The following is a 23,360-nucleotide window of genomic DNA, read 5'->3' on the forward strand; positions in this document are numbered from 1 at the left end:
CTTTATTGTGTATATAGTCTCTATTGTCTATATTGTCTATATTGTTTGTATTGTCTTTATTGTGTATATAGTCTCTATTGTCTATATTGTTTGTATTGTCTTTATTGTGTATATAGTCTCTATTGTCTATATTGTTTGTATTGTCTTTATTGTGTATATAGTTCTCTATGTCTATATTGTTTTGTATTGTCTTTATTGTGTATATAGTCTTATTGTCTATTATTGTTTGTATTGTCTTTATTGTGTATATAGTCTCTATTGTCTATATTGTCTATATTGTTTGTATTGTCTTTATTGTGTATATAGTCTATATTGTCTATATTGTCTGTATAGTCTATTGTCTATATTGTCTGTATTGTCTTTATTGTGTATATAGTCTATATTGTCTATATAGTCTCTATTGTCTATATTGTCTGTATTGTCTTTATTGTGTTATAGTCTATATTGTTCTTTATGATAGTTTTGTTTGTATTGTCTTTATTGTGTTATAGTCTATTGTTATATGTCTATATTGTTTGTATTGTCTTTATTGTGTATATAGTCTCTATTGTCTATATTGTTTGTATTGTCTTTATTGTGTTATAGTCTCTATTGTCTATATTGTTGTTATTGTTGTGTATGTTATTGTCTATTTATATTGTTTGTATAGTCTTTAGTTTGTTTATATGTTTATGTCATTGTTATATTTTGTATTGTCTTTATGTGTATATAGTCTCTATTGTCTATATTGTTTGTATTGTCTTTATTGTGTATATAGTCTCTATTGTCTATATTGTTTGTATTGTCTTTATTGTGTATAGCTATGTCTTATTGTCTATATGCAATGTTTGTATTGTCTTTATTGTGTATATAGTCTCATATTGTCTATTATGTGATGCTTATGTATATAGTCCTATTGTCTATAGTTGTCTATGTATAGTCTATCTATATTTTGTATTGTCTTATTGTGTATATAGTCTCTATTGTCTATATTGTTTGCTATTTGTCTATAGTCATTGTTTGTATTGTCTTTATTGTGTAATAGTCTCATATTGTCTTAGTAATATTGTATTGCTTTGTGAAATATTGTATGTTTGTTAATTGTCTTTATTGTGTATATCTAGTCTATATTGTTATGTCTATATTGTTTGTATTGTCTTTATTGTGTATATAGTCTATATTGTCTATATTATGTCTTTTGGTATATAGTCTTATGTCTATATGTTTGTATGCTTATGTGTATATACTTGTCTATATTGTTTTGTATTGTCTTTATTGTGTATATAGTCTATATTGTTTATATTTTCTATATTGTTTGTATTGTCTTTATTGTGTATATAGTCTCTATTGTCTATATTGTTTGTATTGTCTTTATTGTGTATATAGTCTATATTGTCTATATTGTTTGTATTGTCTTTATTGTGTATATAGTCTCTATTGTCTATATTGTTTGTATTGTCTTTATTGTGTATATAGTCTATATTGTTTGTATTGTTTGTAATGTCTTTATTGTGTATATAGTCTCTATTGTCTATATTGTTTGTAATGTCTTTATTGTGTATATAGTCTCTATTGTCTATATTGTTTGTACTGTCTTTATTGTGTATATAGTCTCTATTGTCTATATTGTTTGTATTGTCTTTATTGTGTATATAGTCTATATTGTTTGTATTGTCTTTATTGTGTATATAGTCTCTATTGTCTATATTGTCTATAGTGTATATATTATTTGTATTGTCTTTATTGTGTATAGTCTCTATTGTCTATATTGTTTGTATTGTCTATATTGTTTGTATTGTCTTTATTGTGTATAGTCTCTATTGTCTATATTGTTTGTATTGTCTATATTGTTTGTATTGTCTTTATTGTGTATATAGTCTATATTGTCTATATTGTTTGTATTGTCTTTATTGTGTATATAGTCTATATTGTCTATATTGTTTGTATTGTCTTTATTGTGTATATAGTCTATATTGTCTATATTGTTTTGTATTGTCTTTATTGTGTATATAGTCTATATTGTTTATATTTTCTATATTGTTTGTATTGTCTTTATTGTGTATATAGTCTCTATTGTCTATATTGTTTGTATTGTCTTTATTGCGTATATAGTCTATATTGTCTATATTGTTTGTATTCTCTTTATTGTGTATATATTCTCTATTGTCTATATGTTTGTATTGTCTTTATTGTGTATATAGTCTATATTGTTTGTATTGTTTGTATTGTCTTTATTGTGTATATAGTCTCTATTGTCTATATTGTTTGTAATGTCTTTATTGTGTATATAATCTCTATTGTCTATATTGTTTGTATTGTCTTTACTGTGTATATAGTCTCTATTGTCTATATTGTTTGTATTGTCTTTATTGTGTATATAGTCTATATTGTTTGTATTGTCTTTATTGTGTATATATAGTCCATATTGTTTGTATTGTTTGTATTGTCTTTATTGTGTATATAGTCTCTATTGTCTATATTGTTTGTATTGTCTTTATTGTGTATATAGTCTCTATTGTCTATATTGTTTGTATTGTCTTTATTGTGTATATAGTCTCTATTGTCTATATTGTTTGTATTGTTTGTATTGTCTTTATTGTGTATATAGTCTCTATTGTCTAAATTGTTTGTATTGTTTGTATTGTGTATATAGTCTCTATTGTCTAAATTGTTTGTATTGTCTTTATTGTGTATATAGTCTCTATTGTCTATATTGTTTGTATTGTCTTTATTGTGTATATAGTCTCTATTGTCTATATTGTTTGTATTGTCTTTATTGTGTATATAGTCTCTATTGTCTCTATTGTTTTGTACTGTCTTTACTGTCTCTATTGTCTTTATTGTTTGTATTGTCTATATTGCCTCAATTGTCTATATTGTCTGCATTTTTGAATGGTCTATATTGTCTCTGTTGTCTAAATTGTTTTTATTGTCTATATTATTTCTATTGTCAATATTGTTTCTATTGTCTATATTTTGTATATTGTCTATATACACTGTGAAATCCCTATATAGACTGACTATGTATTTAAAATACTCATCCAAACTCTATCACCCCAGATGTTCTTCAGAGGGAAAGAATACTTCAAAGAATTTTGGAACTTCCTGGATGTCTTGCTTGTGTTGTCGTCCACCATCTGTATTGGATTTCAGATTTACAGGGAATTTGTGGTGATGAACGAACTCCCAATTATCCTGTCCAAATTCAACAAGTACCAGGACTTTGCCTCCCTTGCATTTTGGGAATCTCGCTCCAACAACGCTGTAGCCATCACAGTTTTTCTCACCTGGGTCAAGGTAAGGATTTATTCCACAACTACACGGGGACATTTCATTCAGCCTGTGTCAAATTGAGATAATATGTTGAGTCCGTGACCATTAAAATAGAACGGATTTTTTTGTCAAATACATTGTGTTGAACAGACGTTAACAAAACTTTAGTACCCGCGTAATTCCTGCATGATCTGACATACATCCAGTGATCCAGTCATGTTGGGTGGGCAGAGGTGTGAGACTACTAAGTCTATAAGTGGACTTCTCTATTGTCTAATCTACATCAGCCATCATCGCAGGTTGGTGATATCCTTGTTCTGGTTTCCTATTAACTATATAATGAGATCCCAAGGCAGGGAGTGTGTTGTTGTGATGTAGCCATCTAAGGCAGGGAGTGTGTTATTGTGGTGTAGCCATCCAAGGCAGGGAGTGTGTTATTGTCGTGTAGTCATACAAGGCAGGGAGTGTGTTATTGTGGTGTAGACATCCAAGGCAGGGAGTGTGTTATTGTGGTGTAGCCATCCAAGGCAGTGAGTGTGTTATTGTGGTGTAGCCATACAAGGCAGGGAGTGTGTTATTGTGGTGTAGCTATCTAAGGCAGGGTGTGACATATTGTGGTGTAGCCATCTAAGGCAGGGAGTGTGTTATTGTGGTGTAGCCAACCAAGGAAGGGAGTGTGTTATTGTGGTGTAGCCATCCAAGGCAGGGAGTGTGTTATTGTGGTGTAGCCATCCAAGGCAGGGAGTGTGTTATTGTGGTGTAGCCATCCAAGGCAGGGAATGTGTTATTGTGGTGTAGCCATTCAAGGCAGGGTGTGACATATTGTGGTGTAGCCATCCAAGGCAGGGAGTGTGTTATTGTGGTGTAGCCATTCAAGGCAGGGAGAGTGTTATTGTGGTGTAGCCATCCAAGGCAGGGAGTGTGTTATTGTGGTGTAGCCATCCAAGGCAGGGGGTGTGTTATTGTGGTGTAGCCATCCAAGGCAGGGAGAGTGTTATTGTGGTGTAGCCATCAGGGCTGGTGAGTCGGAGTCGGAGTCGGTAGGAGTCGGTTGTTTGAGGGTGGAGTTGGAGTCGGAGTCGGAGTCGGTTTTAGAAGTCCCGACTCCGACTCCTTACCACTTTCAGACATTGCATTTTTATGGGTGTGTCTTTTTTTACGAAACCTGCCGAAACCCGATGAATCCCGACAAAGTTATGGGAAGTAGGTGGCAGTGGGGAGTGAACCTAGAACTCAGGGAAGTGTGCACCATTGGGGAGTGAACTTGGGACTGGGTTTTGGCGGGTTTCGTAAAAAAGAACTAGTGCTTTTTTACGAAACCCGCCGAAACCCGACCATATCCAGCAAAGTTATGGGAAGTAGACAACTGTGGGGAGTGAACCCGAGACTCAGGGAAGTGTACACCAGTCGGGAGTGAACCTGAGACTAAGGTTATCGGCCGGTTTTGGCGGGTTTCGTAAAAAAGAATTAGTGCTTTATTACGAAACCCGCCGAAACCCGAAATATCCGGCAAAGTTATGGGAGTTTGGCAACAGTGGGGGGTGATCCTGGGAATCAGGGAATTGCACACCAGGAGATGGATAACTGTGGGTATCCGAGCCGAACTATAGGAGTTTGGTACCAGAGGAGAATGAATCTGACACTATAGAAGGTGGGTGCCAGTGGGGAGTGAACCTGGGATTCAGGGAATTACACACCAGTGGGGATTTAACCTGGGAATATGTAAAGAAGGTTATCAGTGGGAAATAAACCTGGGATTAAAGTAAAGGAGATGGATACCATTGAAATTTGAAGCCGGGTATGAGAGTTTGGTACCAGAGGAGAATGAACCTGACACTATAGGAGGTGGGCGCCAGTGGGGAGTGAACCTGGGACGATGTAAACAGGATATCAGTGGGAAATAAACCTGGGACTAAAGGGAGATGGATACCATTGAAAGTTGAAGCCGGATATGAGAGCTTGGTACCAGAGGAGAATGAACCTGACACTATAGGGGGTGGGCGCCAGTGGGGAGTGAACCTGGGACTATGTAAAAAGGATATCAGTGGGAAATAAACCTGGGACTAAAGGGAGATGGATACCATTGGGAGTTGAAGCCGGATTTGGGAGTTGGGTACCAGGGGAGAGAGAAACCTGACACTATAGGAAGTGGGCGCCAGTGGGGAGTGAACCTGGGACTATGTAAACAGGATATTAGTGGGAAATAAACCTGAGACTAAAGGGAGATGGATACCATTGAAAGTTGAAGCCGGATATGAGAGCTTGGTACCAGAGGAGAATGAACCTGACACTATAGGGGGTGGGCGCCAGTGGAGAGTGAACCTGGGACTATGTAAACAGGATATCAGTGGGAAATAAACCTTGGACTAAAGGGACATGGATAACATTGAAAGTTGAAGCCGGATTTATTTCCCACTGATATCCTTTTTTAGATATTCACAGGTTAACTCCCCACTGGTGTGCAATTCCCTGATTCCCAGGCTCACTCCCCACTGGCGCCCACCTTCTATAGTGTCAGGTTCATTCTCCTCTGGTACCCAACTCCTATAGTTCGGCTCGGATACCCACAGTTATCCATCTCCCACAGTCCCAGGTTAACTCCAAATTGGTGTGCACTTCCCTGAGTCCCAGGTTCACTCCACACTGGCGCCCATCTCCTATAGTGTCAGGTTCATTCTCCTCTGGTACTCAACTCCCATATCCAACTATCAACTTTCTATGGTATCCATCTCCCTTTAGTCCCAGGTTTATTTCCCACTGATATCCTTTTTACACAGTCCCAGGTTCACTCCCCACTGGTGTACACCGCCCTGATTCCCAGGATCACCCCCCATTGTTGTCAAACTCCCATAACTTTGCCGGATATTGTCGGGTTTCGGCGGGTTTCGTAATAAAGCAATAATTCTTTTTTACAAAACCCGCCGATAACCTTAGTCTCAGGTTCACTCCCGACTGATGTACACCTCCCTGAGTCTCGGGTTCACTCCCCACAGTTGTCTACTTCCCATAACTTTGCTGGATATTGTCGGGTTTCGGCGGGTTTCGTAATAAACCACTAATTCTTTTTTACGAAACCCGCCGAAACCGGCCGATAACCTTAGTCTCAGGTTCACTCCCGACTGATGTACACTTCCCTGAGTCTCGGGTTCACTCCCCACAGTTGTCTACTTCCCATAACGTTGCTGGATATTGTCGGGTTTCGGCGGGTTTCGTAAAAAAGTACTAGTTCTTTTTTACGAAACCCGCCGAAACCCAGTCCCAGGTTCACTCCCCAATGGTGTACACTTCCCTGAGTTCTAGGTTCACTCCCCACTGCCACCTACTTCCCATAACTTTGTCGGGATTCGTCGGGTTACGGCGGGTTTCGCAGGGTTTCGGCGGGTTTCGTAAAAAAGACACACCGCATTTTTATATCATTCAATGTGTAATATTTTAGATACTAGATATAGATAGTATCCAGGCCTATAGAATTTGAAAAAAATTACATTGGTATTAGCTAAAGGTGAACTATGCTTCCAAAACCCCCTTTCCTCCCCAACCTTCATGCTCTCGTGCTGTACATTTAAGTTGGCATCAATGCCAATCACCCCGTACCTGACTAGAGGGAGGGGTGGGGATGCTGACTCTTCAATGTTAAAGTTAGGTTATTAGAAAGTGGGATAACCATAAGACCATAAGAAGTGACTTTATTTTAGTATAAATGGTTTCAGTTTCAATATTGTCTTAATTTCACTTTTCCTCTTTTTGTTGGTCTTAATGACAGTTTTATTCATATCTTAGTTTCAGTTTCCTTTTTGTCCTAGTTTCAGTCCCTTTTTTGTCCTAGTTTCAAATATGAAGCGGCTTGTATTGTTATAATACATATACTGGGGAAAAGTTAAAAGTAGCTGCGAGTGTTGGTTGCATATTACTTACCTTACCCGGGTTCCATCTCTTTCCAGAGGTCGGATGTCATGGCCTTCCATCCTTCACGGTCCATTGCAGCCTCGTTACAGTCTGCCATGCGCCGTCCTGTAGCTTCCTTAATGCCATCTGTCCAGGATTTCCTTTGTCTTCCTCTGCCTCTCTTTCCTTCAATTCTTCCCTCCATTATCCTTTTTTCGAGACTATCATGTCTTCGCATATGTCCAAAATATGACAGCTTTTTGTGCTTCACAGTCAAAAGAAGTTCTTTTTGTTTTTGGCCCATTAGGTCGAGGACTTCGATGTTTGTTTTTCTTGCTGTCCAAGGTATTTTCAGTATTCTCCTGTACGTTGCATATTATTACCTATTAATACTATGCTTGAGGAGTCAGAGTCGGAGTCGGTTTCAAGGCTGGAGTCGGAGTCGGAGTCGGAGTCGGTTTAAAAATAACCGACTCCGCCAGCCCTGGTAGCCATCCAAGGCAGGGTGTGACATATTGTGGTAAAGCCATCCAAGGCAGGGAGTGTGTTATTGTGGTGTAGCCATCCAAGGCAGGGAGTGTGTTATTGTGGTGTAGCCATCTAAGGCAGGGAGAGACATTTTGTGGTGTAGCCATTCAAGGTAGGGTGTGTGTTATTGTGGTGTAGCCATCCACGGCAGGGAGTGTGTTATTGTGGTGTAGCCATCTAAGGGAGGGTGTGACATATTGTGGTGTAGCCATCTAAGGCAGGGAGTGTGTTATTGTGGTGTAGCCATCCAAGGCAGGGAGTGTGTTATTGTGGTGTAGCCATCCAAGGAAGGGAGTGTGTTATTGTGGTGTAGCCATCCAAGGCAGGGAGTGTGTTATTGTGGTGTAGCCATCCAAGGAAGGGAGTGTGTTATTGTGGTGTAGCCATCTAAGGCAGGGAGTGTGTTATTGTGGTGTAGCCATCTAAGGCAGGGAGTGTGTTATTGTGGTGTAGCCATCCAAGGCAGGGAGTGTGTTATTGTGGTGTAGCCATCCTAAGGCAGGGAGTGTGTTATTGTGGTGTAGCCATCCAAGGCAGGGAGTGTGTTATTGTGGTGTAGCCATCCAAGGCAGGGAGTGTGTTATTGTGGTGTAGCCATCTAAGGCAGGAGTGTGTTATGTGGTGTAGCCTCCAAGGCAGGGTTGTGTATTGTGGTGTAGCCATCCAAGAGAGTGTGTATATGTGGTGTAGCCATCTAAGGCAGGGAGTGTGTTATTGTGGTTAGCCATCAAGGCAGGGATGTGTTGTAGCATCAACAGGTGTGTTATTGTGTTAGCCATCAGCTTAAGGAGCATCGAGGAGTTGTTATTGTGGTGTAGCCATCCAGGCAGGGAGTGTGTTATTGTGGTGTGCCATCAGCAGGGTCTAGTGCATCAAGGCAGGGAGTGTTATTTGGTGTAGCCATCCAAGGCAGGGAGTAGGTGTTATTGTGGTGTAGCCATCCAAGGCAGGGAGTGTGTTATTGTGGTGTAGCCATCAAGGCAGGGAGTGTGACTTTGTGGTGTAGCCATTCAAGGCAGGGAGTGTGTATTGTGGTGTAGCCATCTAAGGAGGGTGTGTTTATTGTGGTGTAGCCATCAAGGCAGGGTGTGTTATTGTGGTATAGCTATCTAAGGCAAGGAGTGTGTTATTAGTGGTGTAGCCATCAAGGCAGGGAGTGTGTTATTGTGGTGTAGCCATCCAAGGCAGGGATGTGTGTTTTGTGGTGTAGCCATCCAAGGCAGGGTGTGACATATTGTGGTGTAGCCATCTAAGGCAGGGAGTGTGTTATTGTGGTGTAGCCATCCAAGGAGGGAGTGTGTTATTGTGGTGTAGCCATCTAAGGCAGGAGTGTGTTATTGTGGTGTAGCCATCCAAGGCAGGGAGTGTGTTATTGTGGTGTAGCCATCAAGGAGGGATGTGTTATTGTGGTGTAGCCATCAAGGCAGGGTGTGTATTGTGGTGTATCCATCAAGGCAGGGAGTTGTTATTGTGGTGTAGCCATCAAGGCAGGGAGTGTGTTATTGTGGTAGGGTATTGTGTTAGCCATCTAAGGCAGGAGTGTGTTATTGTGGTGTAGCCATCCAAGGCAGGGTGTGTTATTGTGTGTAGCCATCTAAGGCAGGGATGTTTATTGTGGGTAGCCATTAAGGCAGGGAGTGTGTTATTGTGTGTAGCATCAAGCAGGGAGTGTGTTATCGTGTGTAGCCATCCAAGAAGTGGTGTATTGTGGTGTAGCCATCCAAGGCAGGGAGTGTGTTATTGTGGTGTAGCCATCTAAGGCAGGGAGTGTGTTATTGTGGTATAGCCATCCAAGGCAGGGAGTGTGTTATTGTGGTGTAGCCATTCAAGGCAGGGAGTGTGTTATTGTGGTGTAGCCATCTAAGACAGTGTGTGACATATTGTGGTGTAGCCATCTAAGGCAGGGAGTGTGTTATTGTGGTGTAGCTATCTAAGGCAGGGAGTGTGTTATTGTGGTGTAGCCATCCAAGACAGGGAGTGTGTTTTTGTGGTGTAGCCATCCAAGGCAGGGTGTGACATATTGTGGTGTAGCCATCTAAGGAAGGGTGTGTGTTATTGTGGTGTAGCCATCCAAGGCAGGGAGGGTGTTATTGTGGTGTAGCCATGTAAGGCAGGGAGTGTGTTGTTGTGGTGTAGCCATCTAAGGCAGGGAGTGTGTTATTGTGGTGTAGCCATCCAAGGCAGGGAGTGTGTTATTGTGGTGTAGCCATCTAAGGCAGGGGGTGACATATTGTGGTGTAGCCATCCAAGGCAGGGAGTGTGTTATTGTGGTTTAGCCATCTAAGGCAGGGTGTGACATATTGTGGTGTAGCCATCTAAGGCAGGGACTGTGTTATTGTGGTGTAGCCATCCAAGGCAGGGACTGTGTTATTGTGGTGTAGCCATCTAAGGCAGGGAGTGACATATTGTGGTGTAGCTATTCAAGGTAGGGTGTGTGTTATTGTGGTGTAGACATCCAAGGCAGGGAGCGTGTTATTGTGGTGTAGCCATCTAAGGCAGGGAGTGTGTGTTATTGTGGTGTAGCCATCCAAGGCCGGGTGTGACATATTGTGGTGTAGCCATCCAAGGCAGGGAGTGTGTTATTGTGGTGTAGCCATCTAAGGCAGGGAGTGTGTTATTGTGGTGTAGCCATCCAAGGCAGGGAGTGTGTTATTGTGGTGTAGCCATCCAAGGCAGGGAGTGTGTTATTGTGGTGTAGCCATCCAAGGCAGGGAGTGTGTTATTGTGGTGTAGCCACATAAGGCAGGGAGTGTGTTATTGAGGTGTAGACATCCAAGGCAGGGAGTGTGTTATTGTGGTGCAGCCATCTAAGGCAGGGAGTGTGTTATTGTGGTGTAGCCATCCAAGGCAGGGAGTGTCTTATTGTGGTGTAGCCATCCAAGGCAGGGAGTGTGTTATTGTGGTGTAGCCATCCAAGGCAGGGAGTGTCTTATTGTGGTGTAGCCATCCAAGGCAGGGAGTGTGTTATTGTGGTGTAGCCATCTAAGGCAGGGAGTGTGTTATTGTGGTGTAGCCATCCAAGGCAGGGAGTGTGTTATTGTGGTGTAGCCATCCAAGGCAGGGAGTGTGTTATTGTGGTGTAGCCATCTAAGGCAGGGTGTGACATATTGTGGTGTAGCCATCCAAGGCAGGGAGTGACTTATTGTGGTATACAGTGACAGTTCTGTAGTGCCACTCGACAAGAGAGCAGTGACAGTTCTGCAGTACCACTCAACAAGAGAGTAGTGACAGTTCTGTAGTGCCACTCGACAAGAGAGCAGTGACAGTTCTGCAGTACCACTCAACAAGAGAGTAGTGACAGTTCTGTAGTGCCACTCGACAAGAGAGCATTGACAGTTCAGTAGTGCCACTCGACAAGAGAGCAGTGACAGTTCTGTAGTGCCACTCGACAAGAATGTAGTGACAGTTCTGTAGTGCCACTCGACAGGAGAGCATTGACAGTTCTGTAGTGCCACTCAACAAGAAAGTAGTGACAGTTCTTTAGTGCCACTCGACAGGAGAGCAGTGACAGTTCTGTAGTGCCACTCGACAAGAGAGCATTGACAGTTCTGTAGTGCCACTCGACAGGAGAGCATTGACAGTTCTGTAGTGCCACTCAACAAGAAAGTAGTGACAGTTCTGTACTGCCACTCGACAGGAGAGCAGTGACAGTTCTGTAGTGCAACTCGACAAGACAGTTCTGTAGTGTCACTCGACAAGACAGTTCTGTAGTGCCACTCGACAAGACAGTTCTGTAGTGCCACTCGACAAGACAGTTCTATAGTGCCACTCGACAAGACAATTCTGTAGTGCCACTCGCCTATCAAATTGAACCCGTACCTGCAAAGAATTTTATAAATTGGGTTTTTATTAAGTGATTTGAACTGTTTTGAATCGCCATAGTAACACAGATAATGCATCTTTCCCAGGTGTTCAAATACATCAGCTTCAACAAAACGATGACCCAACTTGCCACAACTTTGAGTCGCTGTGCCAAAGATTTGCTGGGATTTTTCGTCATGTTTTTTATCGTCTTTCTGGCTTTCACCCAACTGGGATACCTTTTGTTTGGAAACCAGGTGGAGGACTTCAGTACCTTTATGAATTCCTTGTGAGTATTCCCATCCAATACACCTTTCTTCAACTCTTGTGGTTGGAATTTTAAACCATTTTCAGACTGCTACTACTGGAATGTTTTCTTTGGGATGAATTTGACCTATCAAACACAGAAGAGTAAGGATTCTTATATTAATGCTTATGGTTTACAGTGTCTTGTCATGCTATTGGTTTCAATGATGATGAGTTCGGTCAGTGACTGGATAGGTGAGAATGACTTGGCCTGACAGTTCGGCCTTGGGTAAGGCACTCTGCATACATAACCTACTTCGCTGACTACCCAGCAATTGGCAATGATGTGCCAGGACATAAAGTATGCCTAACAGGTGAACTATAAACATGAACTATACATTTAGCTCCTCGTGATGATTGGGAGAATGAATGAAGCATTGTGATATTCTATGCAATCTAAATATTGATATTTATAACTTGGTGCGATCAAGATATCATTGCATGTCAACATATTGTGACCAGCAAATTGGATGTGTGTCCTGACGATATCATTCCGTGTGTGTCTTGATATTTGTACAAAAACTTCTTGCCTTTCACTAAAATAATCGGGTTGTTTCTTTCATAACTACAGATTGAGAATAGCTTTTCATGTTTAAAACATTTTAAATTTAGGATAATTGCTGGTTTTCTTCCTTGGTTTCATTTTACTCTCCTGAATGAGGACTTGTAAAATTGCTGGTATGTGAGGACGATGAAATTGCTGGTATGTGAGGAGTTGGTGAAATTGCTGGTATGTGAGGGTGAAATTGCTGGTATGTGAGGAGTTGGTGAAATTGCTGGTATTTGAGGACTTGGGGAAATTGCTGGTATTTGAGGACTTGGGGAAATTGCTGGTATTTGAGGACTTGGGGAAATTGCTGTATGTGAGGACTTGGAGGAAATTTTTTTTATGAAAAAAGATATGCCTCATGGACTATAATGCAAGCAAATGTCTTGTCCTATCAAGCAACAAAAATCCTATTTTTAGTACAGCCTTCAGTCATTTGTGATGTCAGATAGACTCAAATCTTCTTTAGATAATGAGATAAATATCACCCAAAATTTTCTATCAAATGTTATTGAAGGCAAAACAAAATGAGTAACAACACCAAAATTCGGCATATCCCTTGAAGTCTGTCATAATGCCCACTCTTCAATGTACAATCGGAACAAAGAATCCCTTTACTGAAACAAATATCATTAAAATTGAAATTATATAGGAAAAAAATCCACATAGGGAGGGTTGCTTACGATGCAACATCAATCAAGATGAAATGGGAATCCTTAAGACAGTTAGTGTTGTGTGTTTCTAGAATTCATGTATTGAATTCTATCTATTGCTTTTTTGTTGTTTTTTTTTGTTTGCTACAGCTTCACTTTGTTCCGAATCATTTTGGGTGACTTCAATTTTTACCAACTTGAGAAAGCTAATAGGATCCTGGGTCCCATATTCTTCATGCTCTTTGTCTTCTTCGTCTTCTTCGTCCTCATCAACATGTTCCTGGCCATCATCAATGACACGTACTCTGAGGTCAAATCAGACATGACAAAACAGACGGAAATGTACATCATGTCAGACTATCTCAGGCAGGCAAGTGGTTGTCCTATAATGATGTTAATGATAATGATGTTATTGAATGATTATGGTAATGATAATGATGTTAATGTAGCAATGACTATCCCGCACAAATCTTTGGGCCTCTTTTTCGCTCACGAAGTGCCCGAATTCACGTCAAAATATGGGACGAAGCCGTTTCGTATATGCTATTTTAAAAAATTAATTACGACGCTGTTTATCGATGAATATGACTGAAAGTTGGCACACAGTTAGAAAAAATGCCATTTTAGATTATGTCAAGCGACAAAACTCGTGCGATTACCAGAAGACCGTTAAAAATAGATTTTTACTCTTTGGAGTAAAATATTTCTAAAACTACCGGGCGTGGAGGTTTTGTCGCTGACAAGGTAATACATGAACATTTCTTCTTTTTGGTTGTAAAATTTCATATGAATATGACGAGTACTTTTCCCGTATTTTACAAAACACCATCCTAATTCGCTCTTAAAGTTTCAATCTTTTAATCCACTTATGACGCAAGATACAACCAAAGGTCGAAAAAAAATGCCAAAAAAGCGTCCCATATTTTTGCGTTTTTTTCCTCTTTGCGGGTCATCCAAATAAATGACACCTTTGAAACTGCATAACTTGTTTATTTATGAATGGATTTTCCAAATTCAAAAACATTTTTACTCAGTGGAGATAGGGCTTTGGTTTTAGACAAAAAATTTTCTCAAAAAGAGAAAAAAACATTTTTCATAGTCATTGCTAGTTAAAGAATAATATGTTCATGATAATGATGTTAATGAATAATGATGTTAATGTTAATGAATAATGATGTCATTGAATAATGATGTTAACGATAATGATGTTAATGAATAATGATGTCAATGAATAATGTTGTTAATGAATAATGATGTTAATGATAATGATGTTAATGAATAATGATAATAATGAATAATGATGTTAATGACAATGATTATAATGAACAATGATGTTAATGATAATGATTGTAATAAATAAGGATAATAATAATTTTAATAATAAATAATAATAATAATAATAATAATAATAATAATAATAATAATAATAATAATAATAATAATAATAATAATAATAATAATAATAGTAATAATAATAATTATAATAATAATAATAATAATTATAATAATAATAATAATAATAATATAATAATAATAATAATAATAATAATAATAATAATAATAATAATAATAATAATAATAATAGTATTAATAATAATAATAATAATAATAATAATAATAATAATAATAATAATAATGATGATGATGATAGTAATAATGATAATAATAATAATAACCAGAAGAAGAAGAAGAAGAAGAAGAAGAAGAAGAAGAAGAAGAATGATAATGATAAGGATAATAATACTAGAGCAGAGCTGCCAACCTACCGCAAAAAATGCGGAATTGTATGCATTTTCAGCGATTGTTCGCTTGTACGCATTTCCCCCTAGATTGTACCCATTTTCAGTGTAGGGAGTCACTTCAGTTTTCTTTATTATTATTATTCATATTATTACTAGCCTATTGCTAGCCTAACAAGTTGAATGTTTCAAATATTTAGGCTTCAATGTAACATCCAATGGAAAATCAGATTGTGAAATAAAGAAAAGAATAGGTATGGCGAAGAATGCATTCAACCAGCTGCATACAATTATGAAAAACAGGAATATTAGCATGAAAACAAAAATCAAAGTCCTGGATTGCTATGTACTGTCTGTGCTGCTATATGGTTGTGAGAGCTGGACCATAAACAAGACCATGGTTAAAAGACTGGAGGCAGTGGAAATGTGGTTTTACAGAAGAATAATGAGGGTGTCATGGATGGAAAGGAAAAGAAATGAAGAAATTTTAGAAATGGCAAACAGAAAAAGATCACTGATAACAAAAATCATCAAACGCCAAATGGAATTTTTAGGACACATTATCCGCCACCCTGGTTTGGAAATACTCGCCTTGACTGGAAAGATGAATGGAAAAAGAATAAGAGGAAGACAAAGAATAACGTATTTGAAAGGGATAAGAACTTGGACAGATGAAGCTGAGAAAGGTGGCGCTGCTTTAATAGAATTGGCAAGAGATAGATCAGCTTGGCGGAAGATGACCTCCGACGTCTGCTTCAGATATGGAACTACATGAGACTAGCCTATTGAGAAACCTTGGTGACCAAGTGGATATTCATATATTTTTTGACCAATTATGATCTTCATGCTGGGAGGTAGAATTCTGAAAGGATTGGATTATAGTCTTGGGAACATCATTGTTGCTGCAATTGAGCTTGTGCTGTGTGACCTTATGTAAGGATACCTTCCTCTTACTTTCACAATGGTTAGTTTCCGTCGATTTCAGGATTGTACCCATTTTTATAAAATCTCCCCCATCTTGAGGTCCCATTGTACACATTCTCATCAGATGGGGTTGGCAGCTCTGCTAGAGCGTAGAGTGTTTAATTTATGTAGTGCAATATCTAATATATAAGCTTAAAGCAGTTTTCAAGGGGTCCCTACCTGACAACAACATTTAACCTGTAGGATAAGACATGGCACCTTAAGGTGATACAATTTAAGCCGGTATTGGGGACACCACTTTATTGGGGCGATTCCTTGAGAACGGAATTTTTTCTCTATAAAAATCATACCCTTTCCAATAACTAGCCTTTTAATTGGGATGGCCCATCTCTAATGGGGACGAAGTTTGAAAATCACTGTCCCAATTAAAGAGCTTTTTTGTTGTCTTCAATCATTTAAAACCATGGTTCATAAAATGCAACTGATTCTAACAGGATGGTCAACTGGGCGTGCGGTAGCGACATTCCTTAGAGAGGTGTGAACAATATAATTTATCTGTATCCCCTGTTAGTGTATATCGTGACAGCCAATCGGGTGTGTGGTCGAACCATTCCTCATTGTTTTCCCAGAGTTGTGAACAGTAGAATTTACCTGTATCCCTCGTGAGTGTCATTGACTGCCATAGTCACCTTCATAGTCATGGGTCAATGGCCAGGCTGCTAGGTTTGTAGATGAACTGACCAATGGTGTGATGGGTAATGACTTTGTTCAATGCTATCAGCACCAATTGGTTTGTTTGTTCAATGAGACGAATGGGTAGACAATGTATTCTTAATCTGTTGCTCACTTAAGCAACCATTATGAGTGACATATTCATTAATTGATGTGTGCAGTTAGATTTGTCTCCCATTGTTAGAGGTAGATTGAGGTTTTTGTTTGTCATTAAGATGTGAAATGTCACTGTCTGATGAATATTGTTGCTATAATTGACATGCAAAGTTCAATTTTATGGCCGGCACTTAATTGGGACACCGCTCAATTGGGACGATTTGTCAGGAACCGAACCTTCCCAATAAACTGGCTTGGACTGTATTACAATTTTTTCTGACAGAGACAATGCTGTTTTCAGCCAGCTACTCTTTTTATACACGAGTACGGTGAGAGAATATAAGTAAAGAGCCTTCTCCAATGAGTCAACTATGAGCCACTCAGAGCAGGACTTGAACCCTGGACCTTTGGATCTGAAAGCAAGTGTCATATCACAAGACCACATAGCTGCACAATTGTTTTGATTGAAAGACATTTTAGAGTTTGTAAAATATATTCGCTATAAGAGGGGATTTTATGATATTGAAAATTCCAAGAAATAATTAGTACTCTGAAAATCTGTGAATAACTGAAAAGATACCAGAATTTGTAATACAGACATTGGTTGTGTGGTGGCTCAATTGGTCGTTCACTCCCCTCAGAAAGAAAAGGACTGATGAATCACCCATTGGTTGTGTGGTGGCTCAATTGGTCGTTCACTCCCCTCAGAAAGAAAAGGACTGATGAATCACCCAGGAGCAGTCGAGCTTGAACTTTATCTTTATACAAGGCGGAGTCCATAAATAATGGGGCAAATCTCCTACTGAGTTCATTTTTCTCTTCAAATCTCATCATATTTTTCTCAATTGGACTTTGACACATACTCTTGAAACCAAAATTGAATTTTTTAATTGTCAAATTTGACAAATTTATGGCAGTTAAAAAATTGCTGCTCCCATGGATGTCTCTGGGCGACTGGGAGATGTCATTGAATTTCTGGTTCTCGATTGAGAAAACTCGAGTAACATTTTCAAACTCTTTGGGTTGTCCGTCTTGCCTAATTCTGGTCCATTTTGCCTAAGTCTGGTCCGTCTTGCCTAATTCTGGTCCATTTTGCCTAAGTCTGGTCCGTCTTGCCTAATTCTGGTCCATTTTGCCTAAGTCTGGTCTGTCTTGCCTAATTGTGGTCCGTCTTGCCTAATTCTGGTCCATCTTGCCTAAGTCTGGTCCGTCTTGCCTAATTTTGGTCCATCTTGCCTAATTTTGGTCCATCTTGCCTAATTCTGGTCCATCTTGCCTAATTGTGGTCCATCTTGCCTAATTCTGGTCCATCTTGCCTAATTCTGGTCCATCTTGCCTAATTCTGGTTCATCTTACCTGATTCCTGTCCATCTTGCCTAATTCTGGTCCATCTTGCCTGATTGTGGTCCATCTTGCCTAATTGTGGTCCAACTTGCCTAATTCTGGTCCATCTTGCCTAATTCTGGTCCATCTTGCCTAATTCTGGTTCATCTTACCTAATTCAAGTCCATCTTGCCTAATTCTGTAATTCAAGTCCATCTTGCCTAATTCTGTAATTCAAGTCCATCTTGCCTAATTCTGTAATTCAAGTCCATCTTGCCTAATTCAAGTCCATCTTGCCTAATTCTGTCCATCTTGCCTAATTCAAGTCCATCTTGCCTAATTCTGTCCATCTTGCCTAATTCAAGTCCATCTTGCCTAATTCTGGTTCATCTTCCCTGATTCTGGTCTCCCTTGCCTGATTCTGGTCCATCTTGCCTAATTCTGTAATCCAAGTCCATCTTGCCTAATTCTGTAATTCAAGTCCATCTTGCCTAATTCTGTAATTCAAGTCCATCTTGCCTAATTCTGTAATTCAAGTCCATCTTGCCTAATTCAAGTCCATCTTGCCTAATTCTGGTCCATCTTGCCTAATTCAAGTCCATCTTGCCTAATTCTAGTTCATCTTCCCTGATTCTGGTCTCCCTTGCCTGATTCTGTAATTCAAGTCCATCTTGCCTAATTGTGGTCCATCTTGCCTAATCCTTGTCCACCTTGCCTAATTGTGGTCCATCTTGCCTAATTCTGGTCCATCTTGCCTAATTTTGGTCTATCTTGTCAAATTGTGGTTTATCTTGCCAAAATGTCTATCTGCCTACTTGTTGTCCATCTTGTTAAATTGTAAATCTTAGTGATTCATTTTTATTAAATAAAAGTTTTGAGACCAACACCAGAATTATATTTGGCGCCATTACACATGACGGTATATTTGGCGCCATTACACATGACAGTATATTTGGCGCATTACACATGACGGTATATTTGGCGCATTACACATGACGGTATATTTGGCGCCATTACACATGACGGTATATTTGGCACCATTACACATGACGGTATATTTGGCGCCATTACACATGACGGTATTAGGACTACAAAAGAGACAATTAACTCACCACATACGATATAAATACATCATTGATTAAATTATTCCACTTTGGTATTTCATTTGTTGTCTGTTTTGACAATCAGGTCAGAGAGAAATAATGTGTTTTTCTTGTCTATTCCTAGAGCTACAAGCGACTAATAGCCAGGATTTGGCAGAGTAAAGAGAGCCATAGATTGGACAGTCTCAGCCAGCAATACACAACCAAAAATAAGATTACTGTCGGCGAGTGGCAGAAATTGCTCATTGAGTCAGTATATTTGTTTTCTATTCTTTTTTTTTTAGTTCTCCACCCCCTCCTAAACCCACTTCTCCTCCTCCTTCTCTTCCTCTGCCTTCTCCTCCTCCTTCTCTTACTCCTCCCTCCTCCAGCTTCTCCTCCCTCCTCCAGCTTCTCCTTCCTCCTCCTCCTCCCTCCCACCTTTGTGTGTACTAACTTCCCGTGACACTAAACGACAATTCACCTGTAACTGTCTCGACAACTTTGCATTGAAGCTAAAAAAAATTGATCAACCAATACCATTGAGCAAATATGGATGATACCCTGTTGACTGGCAAATTGATACCCTGTTTTGATGCTCAAATATGGATATACCACTGTTTGATGGCAATATGGATGATACACTGTATATGCATTGGATCGTACCACTGGTTTGATGTGTAAATATATGATCCAGGTTGATGCATAGATAAACGACAATATAATACACTGTGTCAAATATGTGAACAACTGTTTGATTGGAATATGGATGATACAGTGATCAAATTGATAACCATGGTTTGATGGCAAATATGGATGATACCACTGGTTTGATGGCAAATCTGTTACTTCAGAGATTTTACCAAAAAAGATTTTTTAAAAATTCTGAGTAACTAGATTTTATCTGTAGATGGCAGAAAAAGATAACAGCTCTTTGGATTTCAGTTCAACCAGTTTTTGCTGTTTCATTGTACATAGGAAATATGGCTTGAGGAACAATTTTTTTTCTTTTTTTCTTTTAGGGTAAAAGTGGGTAACTTCGCCACTTTTTCGTATGCCTCACTTCAGGCCTGCCGTGAGCAGCCAATATGCCAATCGGGCAATCCGGATACTGACAATAGGTTCACCTGGCCAATTAACTGTATTTTTATGAAGTGTTTACATAGATATGTATTTTAGTCACAAGAGCTCTTTTTTTTACATCCACTGCAGTCGGGTAAATTCGCCATGACTGGCGGTTAACTTTGCAGCAAGTTTTTATACTTATTTTTTCCCCTACAAGACAATACGGGCAACAATTTCCATTTCTTATACACTTTTTGTCCTCAAATCTCTTTCCATTATCCGATACCGCCTATTGACAAATATTATTCGCACTTGAATCGAGTGTGATGATGTATGTAAAGTGCCTTCCTGATGTCACATGACAGTGCCAGAGTTACGAGATCATCATAGCCATCTTCACCTGAGTTGACTGATTTCTGGTTTTTATTCCCACTTACATATTCATATTTTCTTTTCTCAGCTTACTTAGATTTCAGTGCTTGATAGCAGCTTATATTTCATGCAGAAGATCGTCTTCAGAATAATTATTGTACAATGATAATAATGATGTCCGACGAATTTACCCGAAAGTGCTGGCAAATTTACACAAAAGCATATAATTTAGAAATAATGTCATAAATATTTTAGAAATATTTTTATGATGAGATTCTATTCTTAAAATGAAAATAAAATGGATATGGATGGAGTCAAAGTGAAAACAGTATTGATTTTGTGACCAGGCAGGGCCTTCACAGTCAAGTGATCCAATCAGGGGAGTTTTGGTGTAGAATTGCCGTCGAGAATATCAAAACATCTTTCCGACAAGTCATTTTGACGCCCTATAACTTTTAAAGATTTTCCATTGGTTGCCTGCAAACTAAAGCAATACTAACATTCATGTCTTGTCTTTTTAATATTGACTATTCCAATGTTGAGTGGGGGGAAAGGATAAATATCTACCATGCATTATTTCATGGGATTGAAGGTTGTGGCGAATTTACCCGCCGGCGAAGTTACCAGACTTTACCGTAAAACAATAACAAAAGTTGGATGTCTCCACTAGCTAACGTTATGATAAATGTTCAACACTTTAAAGATGGTTTTATCTTGAAATAGTTTTCCATAAATTTATTTCCAAACTTTGTTTTTCAGGCAAGGCTTTGAAGATGACTTGGTCTATGCTGTCATTAACAAGTTTGGATTGGAGAAGGAACACATTCTGGAACCCACAGAGCAGAAAAAAATACTGAGTGAAATGAACAGAATGGTACATATATTTAGTCACTCATGTTCTCCTCAAAGACTCAAGGGTCAATGTATGGGTTATAGATTGTCTATGTTATTGTATTAAGTGGTTGGAATGGGTTATAGATTGTCTATGTTATTGTATTAAGTGGTTGGATGGGTTATAGATTGTCTATGTTATTGTATTAAGTGGTTGGAATGGGTTATAGATGCTATATTATTGTATTAACCCTCTCGTGTTCAGATTCTTTTTGGGGGAGTAGATAATGAGTTCCCTATATGGCCATGTCAATCATGTAGACATCCTTTGATGATATAAGCCTACTCTTTGATATCTGTAGTCGCCTTTTCGTTTTCTACGGTCACTCATGGCTAAACTCCGCCCAGAAACGATTTCATAGGTCCGTCCATCACCAAATTTCAAACTTTTGTTCTCGTGAGTTCTTAAGTTTTTTGACCGAAGAACGATTGGCTACTGAGCATCTTGACCCTTCAACGATTGGTCGTTCTGGCAGCTCACGTGTCAACAGCCGTCAACAATGAATTGAATCATCGTCGATGCAGTGGAAGACGGCCATGGAATAGTTGCGTCACATCGCCACGTTGTTGAATAAATTATCCAGGCATGGTCGATAGGTAAAAAAGCCAAATTATGTTCTAGTTACATTTGAAACAAACAAAGTATATCACTGATCTCGTCTCTTTGAGATATAAAGAATGATATAAAAATCAAGAAAATCGGCCGATAAATAAAAAAGTTGCTAAAAAAAGCTAAAATAAACAAAAGCAATTTTAAAAATCAAATTTATTCGTAAAACAGTTGGTTTTCAACCGATTTTTATGAAACAAAGACCAATGTACTTCTTTTTTCAAGCTGATTTCAGCAATGTGACTTTCAAATTCCTCAGAATTATATTTTTTACTTTTAGATTTTAGCTTTTAGGCCTACTCAATAAGGTGTTATATTCCTTGCATAACAATAGCGTAATACATCGACGGGGAGAAGCGTCTTTGTTTCGGCCAGCTGGATAGATAGCCTGTGATTGGTCGAAGACTTTGAGACGCTTGATTCACAATTCTACACGAACGGACCCTGGCGGTCTATCAAAGAGGTGTTACAAATTTATTTACCGACTATTTTTCTTGGTGCTAAAATTACAAAGTAATAATTTTGCATCAGAAAAAATAACTCTTAAGTTCCTATCTCTTTATTACAATAAAATTGATACCTCGAATGACAAAATCGACCCACAAATAAGGGAGTCATAAATTATTCATAATATTTTTAAAAGTTTACAATAATGGTCTTCAAAGTCATTTTTCATCACCAAAGTCGTAATTTTTTACCGATTTTTACCAAACAAAGTGCAATGTCAATGATTTTCACCCGCAAATAAAATAGGATTTAAATCGCAATTTTTGAAACATATTTTCTTTTCTGTCGGCAAATTTTAAAAAATCAAAGGTGAAAACACCCTGCGGCAGTGACAGGGAATGTCATTTCCTTCACAACGATTGGATTTTACTTACTGAGGCCAGTCTTGGCTACCCCGCCCATGAATATTATGTTGTTGTCGGTTTTTGTCGGGTTGAATCTTAAAGAGTTAAGTGGTTGGAATGGGTTATAGATTGTCTATGTTATTGTATTAAGTGGTTGGAATGGGTTATAGATTGTCTATGTTATTGTATTAAGTGGTTGGAATGGGTTATAGATTGTCTATATTATTGTATTAAGTGGTTGGCATGGGTTATAGATTGTCTATCTTATTGTATTAAGTGGTTGGCATGAGTTATAGATTGTCTATATTATTGTATGAAGTGGTTGGCATGGGTTATAGATTGTCTATATTATTGTATTAAGTGGTTGGAATGGGTTATAGATTGTCTATGTTATTGTATTAAGTGGTTGGCATGGGTTATACATTGTCTATATTATTGTATTAAGTGGTTGGCATGAGTTATAGATTGTCTATATTATTGTATGAAGTGGTTGGCATGGGTTATAGATTGTCTATATTATTGTATTAAGTGGTTGGAATGGGTTATAGATTGTCTATGTTATTGTATTAAGTGGTTGGCATGGGTTATACATTGTCTATATTATTGTATTAAGTGGTTGGCATGGGTTATAGATTGTCTATATTATTGTATTAAGTGGTTGGAATGGGTTATAGATTGTCTATGTTATTGTATTAAGTGGTTG

The 23,360-nt window shown here is 38.6% G+C and overlaps 1 protein-coding gene across 1 annotated transcript in view; it reads left to right on the forward strand.

Moving 5' to 3' along the window:
* The window catches only part of LOC144972198 (polycystin-2-like protein 1), a 60,755-nt gene that overhangs the window by 32,784 nt on the left and 4,611 nt on the right, over positions 1–23,360 (forward strand). Inside the window, exons 8-12 of the mRNA XM_078913215.1 lie at positions 3,040–3,276; positions 11,574–11,755; positions 13,123–13,342; positions 19,014–19,138; positions 21,065–21,179. Of these exons, the coding sequence (XP_078769341.1) occupies positions 3,040–3,276; positions 11,574–11,755; positions 13,123–13,342; positions 19,014–19,138; positions 21,065–21,179 (879 nt within the window). The remainder of the gene's footprint in view (positions 1–3,039; positions 3,277–11,573; positions 11,756–13,122; positions 13,343–19,013; positions 19,139–21,064; positions 21,180–23,360) is intronic.

Source organism: Berghia stephanieae, chromosome 5 (assembly GCF_034508935.2).
Source record: "Berghia stephanieae isolate SIO BIC M18660-M18661 chromosome 5, UCSD_Bste_1.3, whole genome shotgun sequence".
NCBI classification, from domain to species: Eukaryota; Metazoa; Mollusca; class Gastropoda; order Nudibranchia; family Aeolidiidae; genus Berghia; species Berghia stephanieae.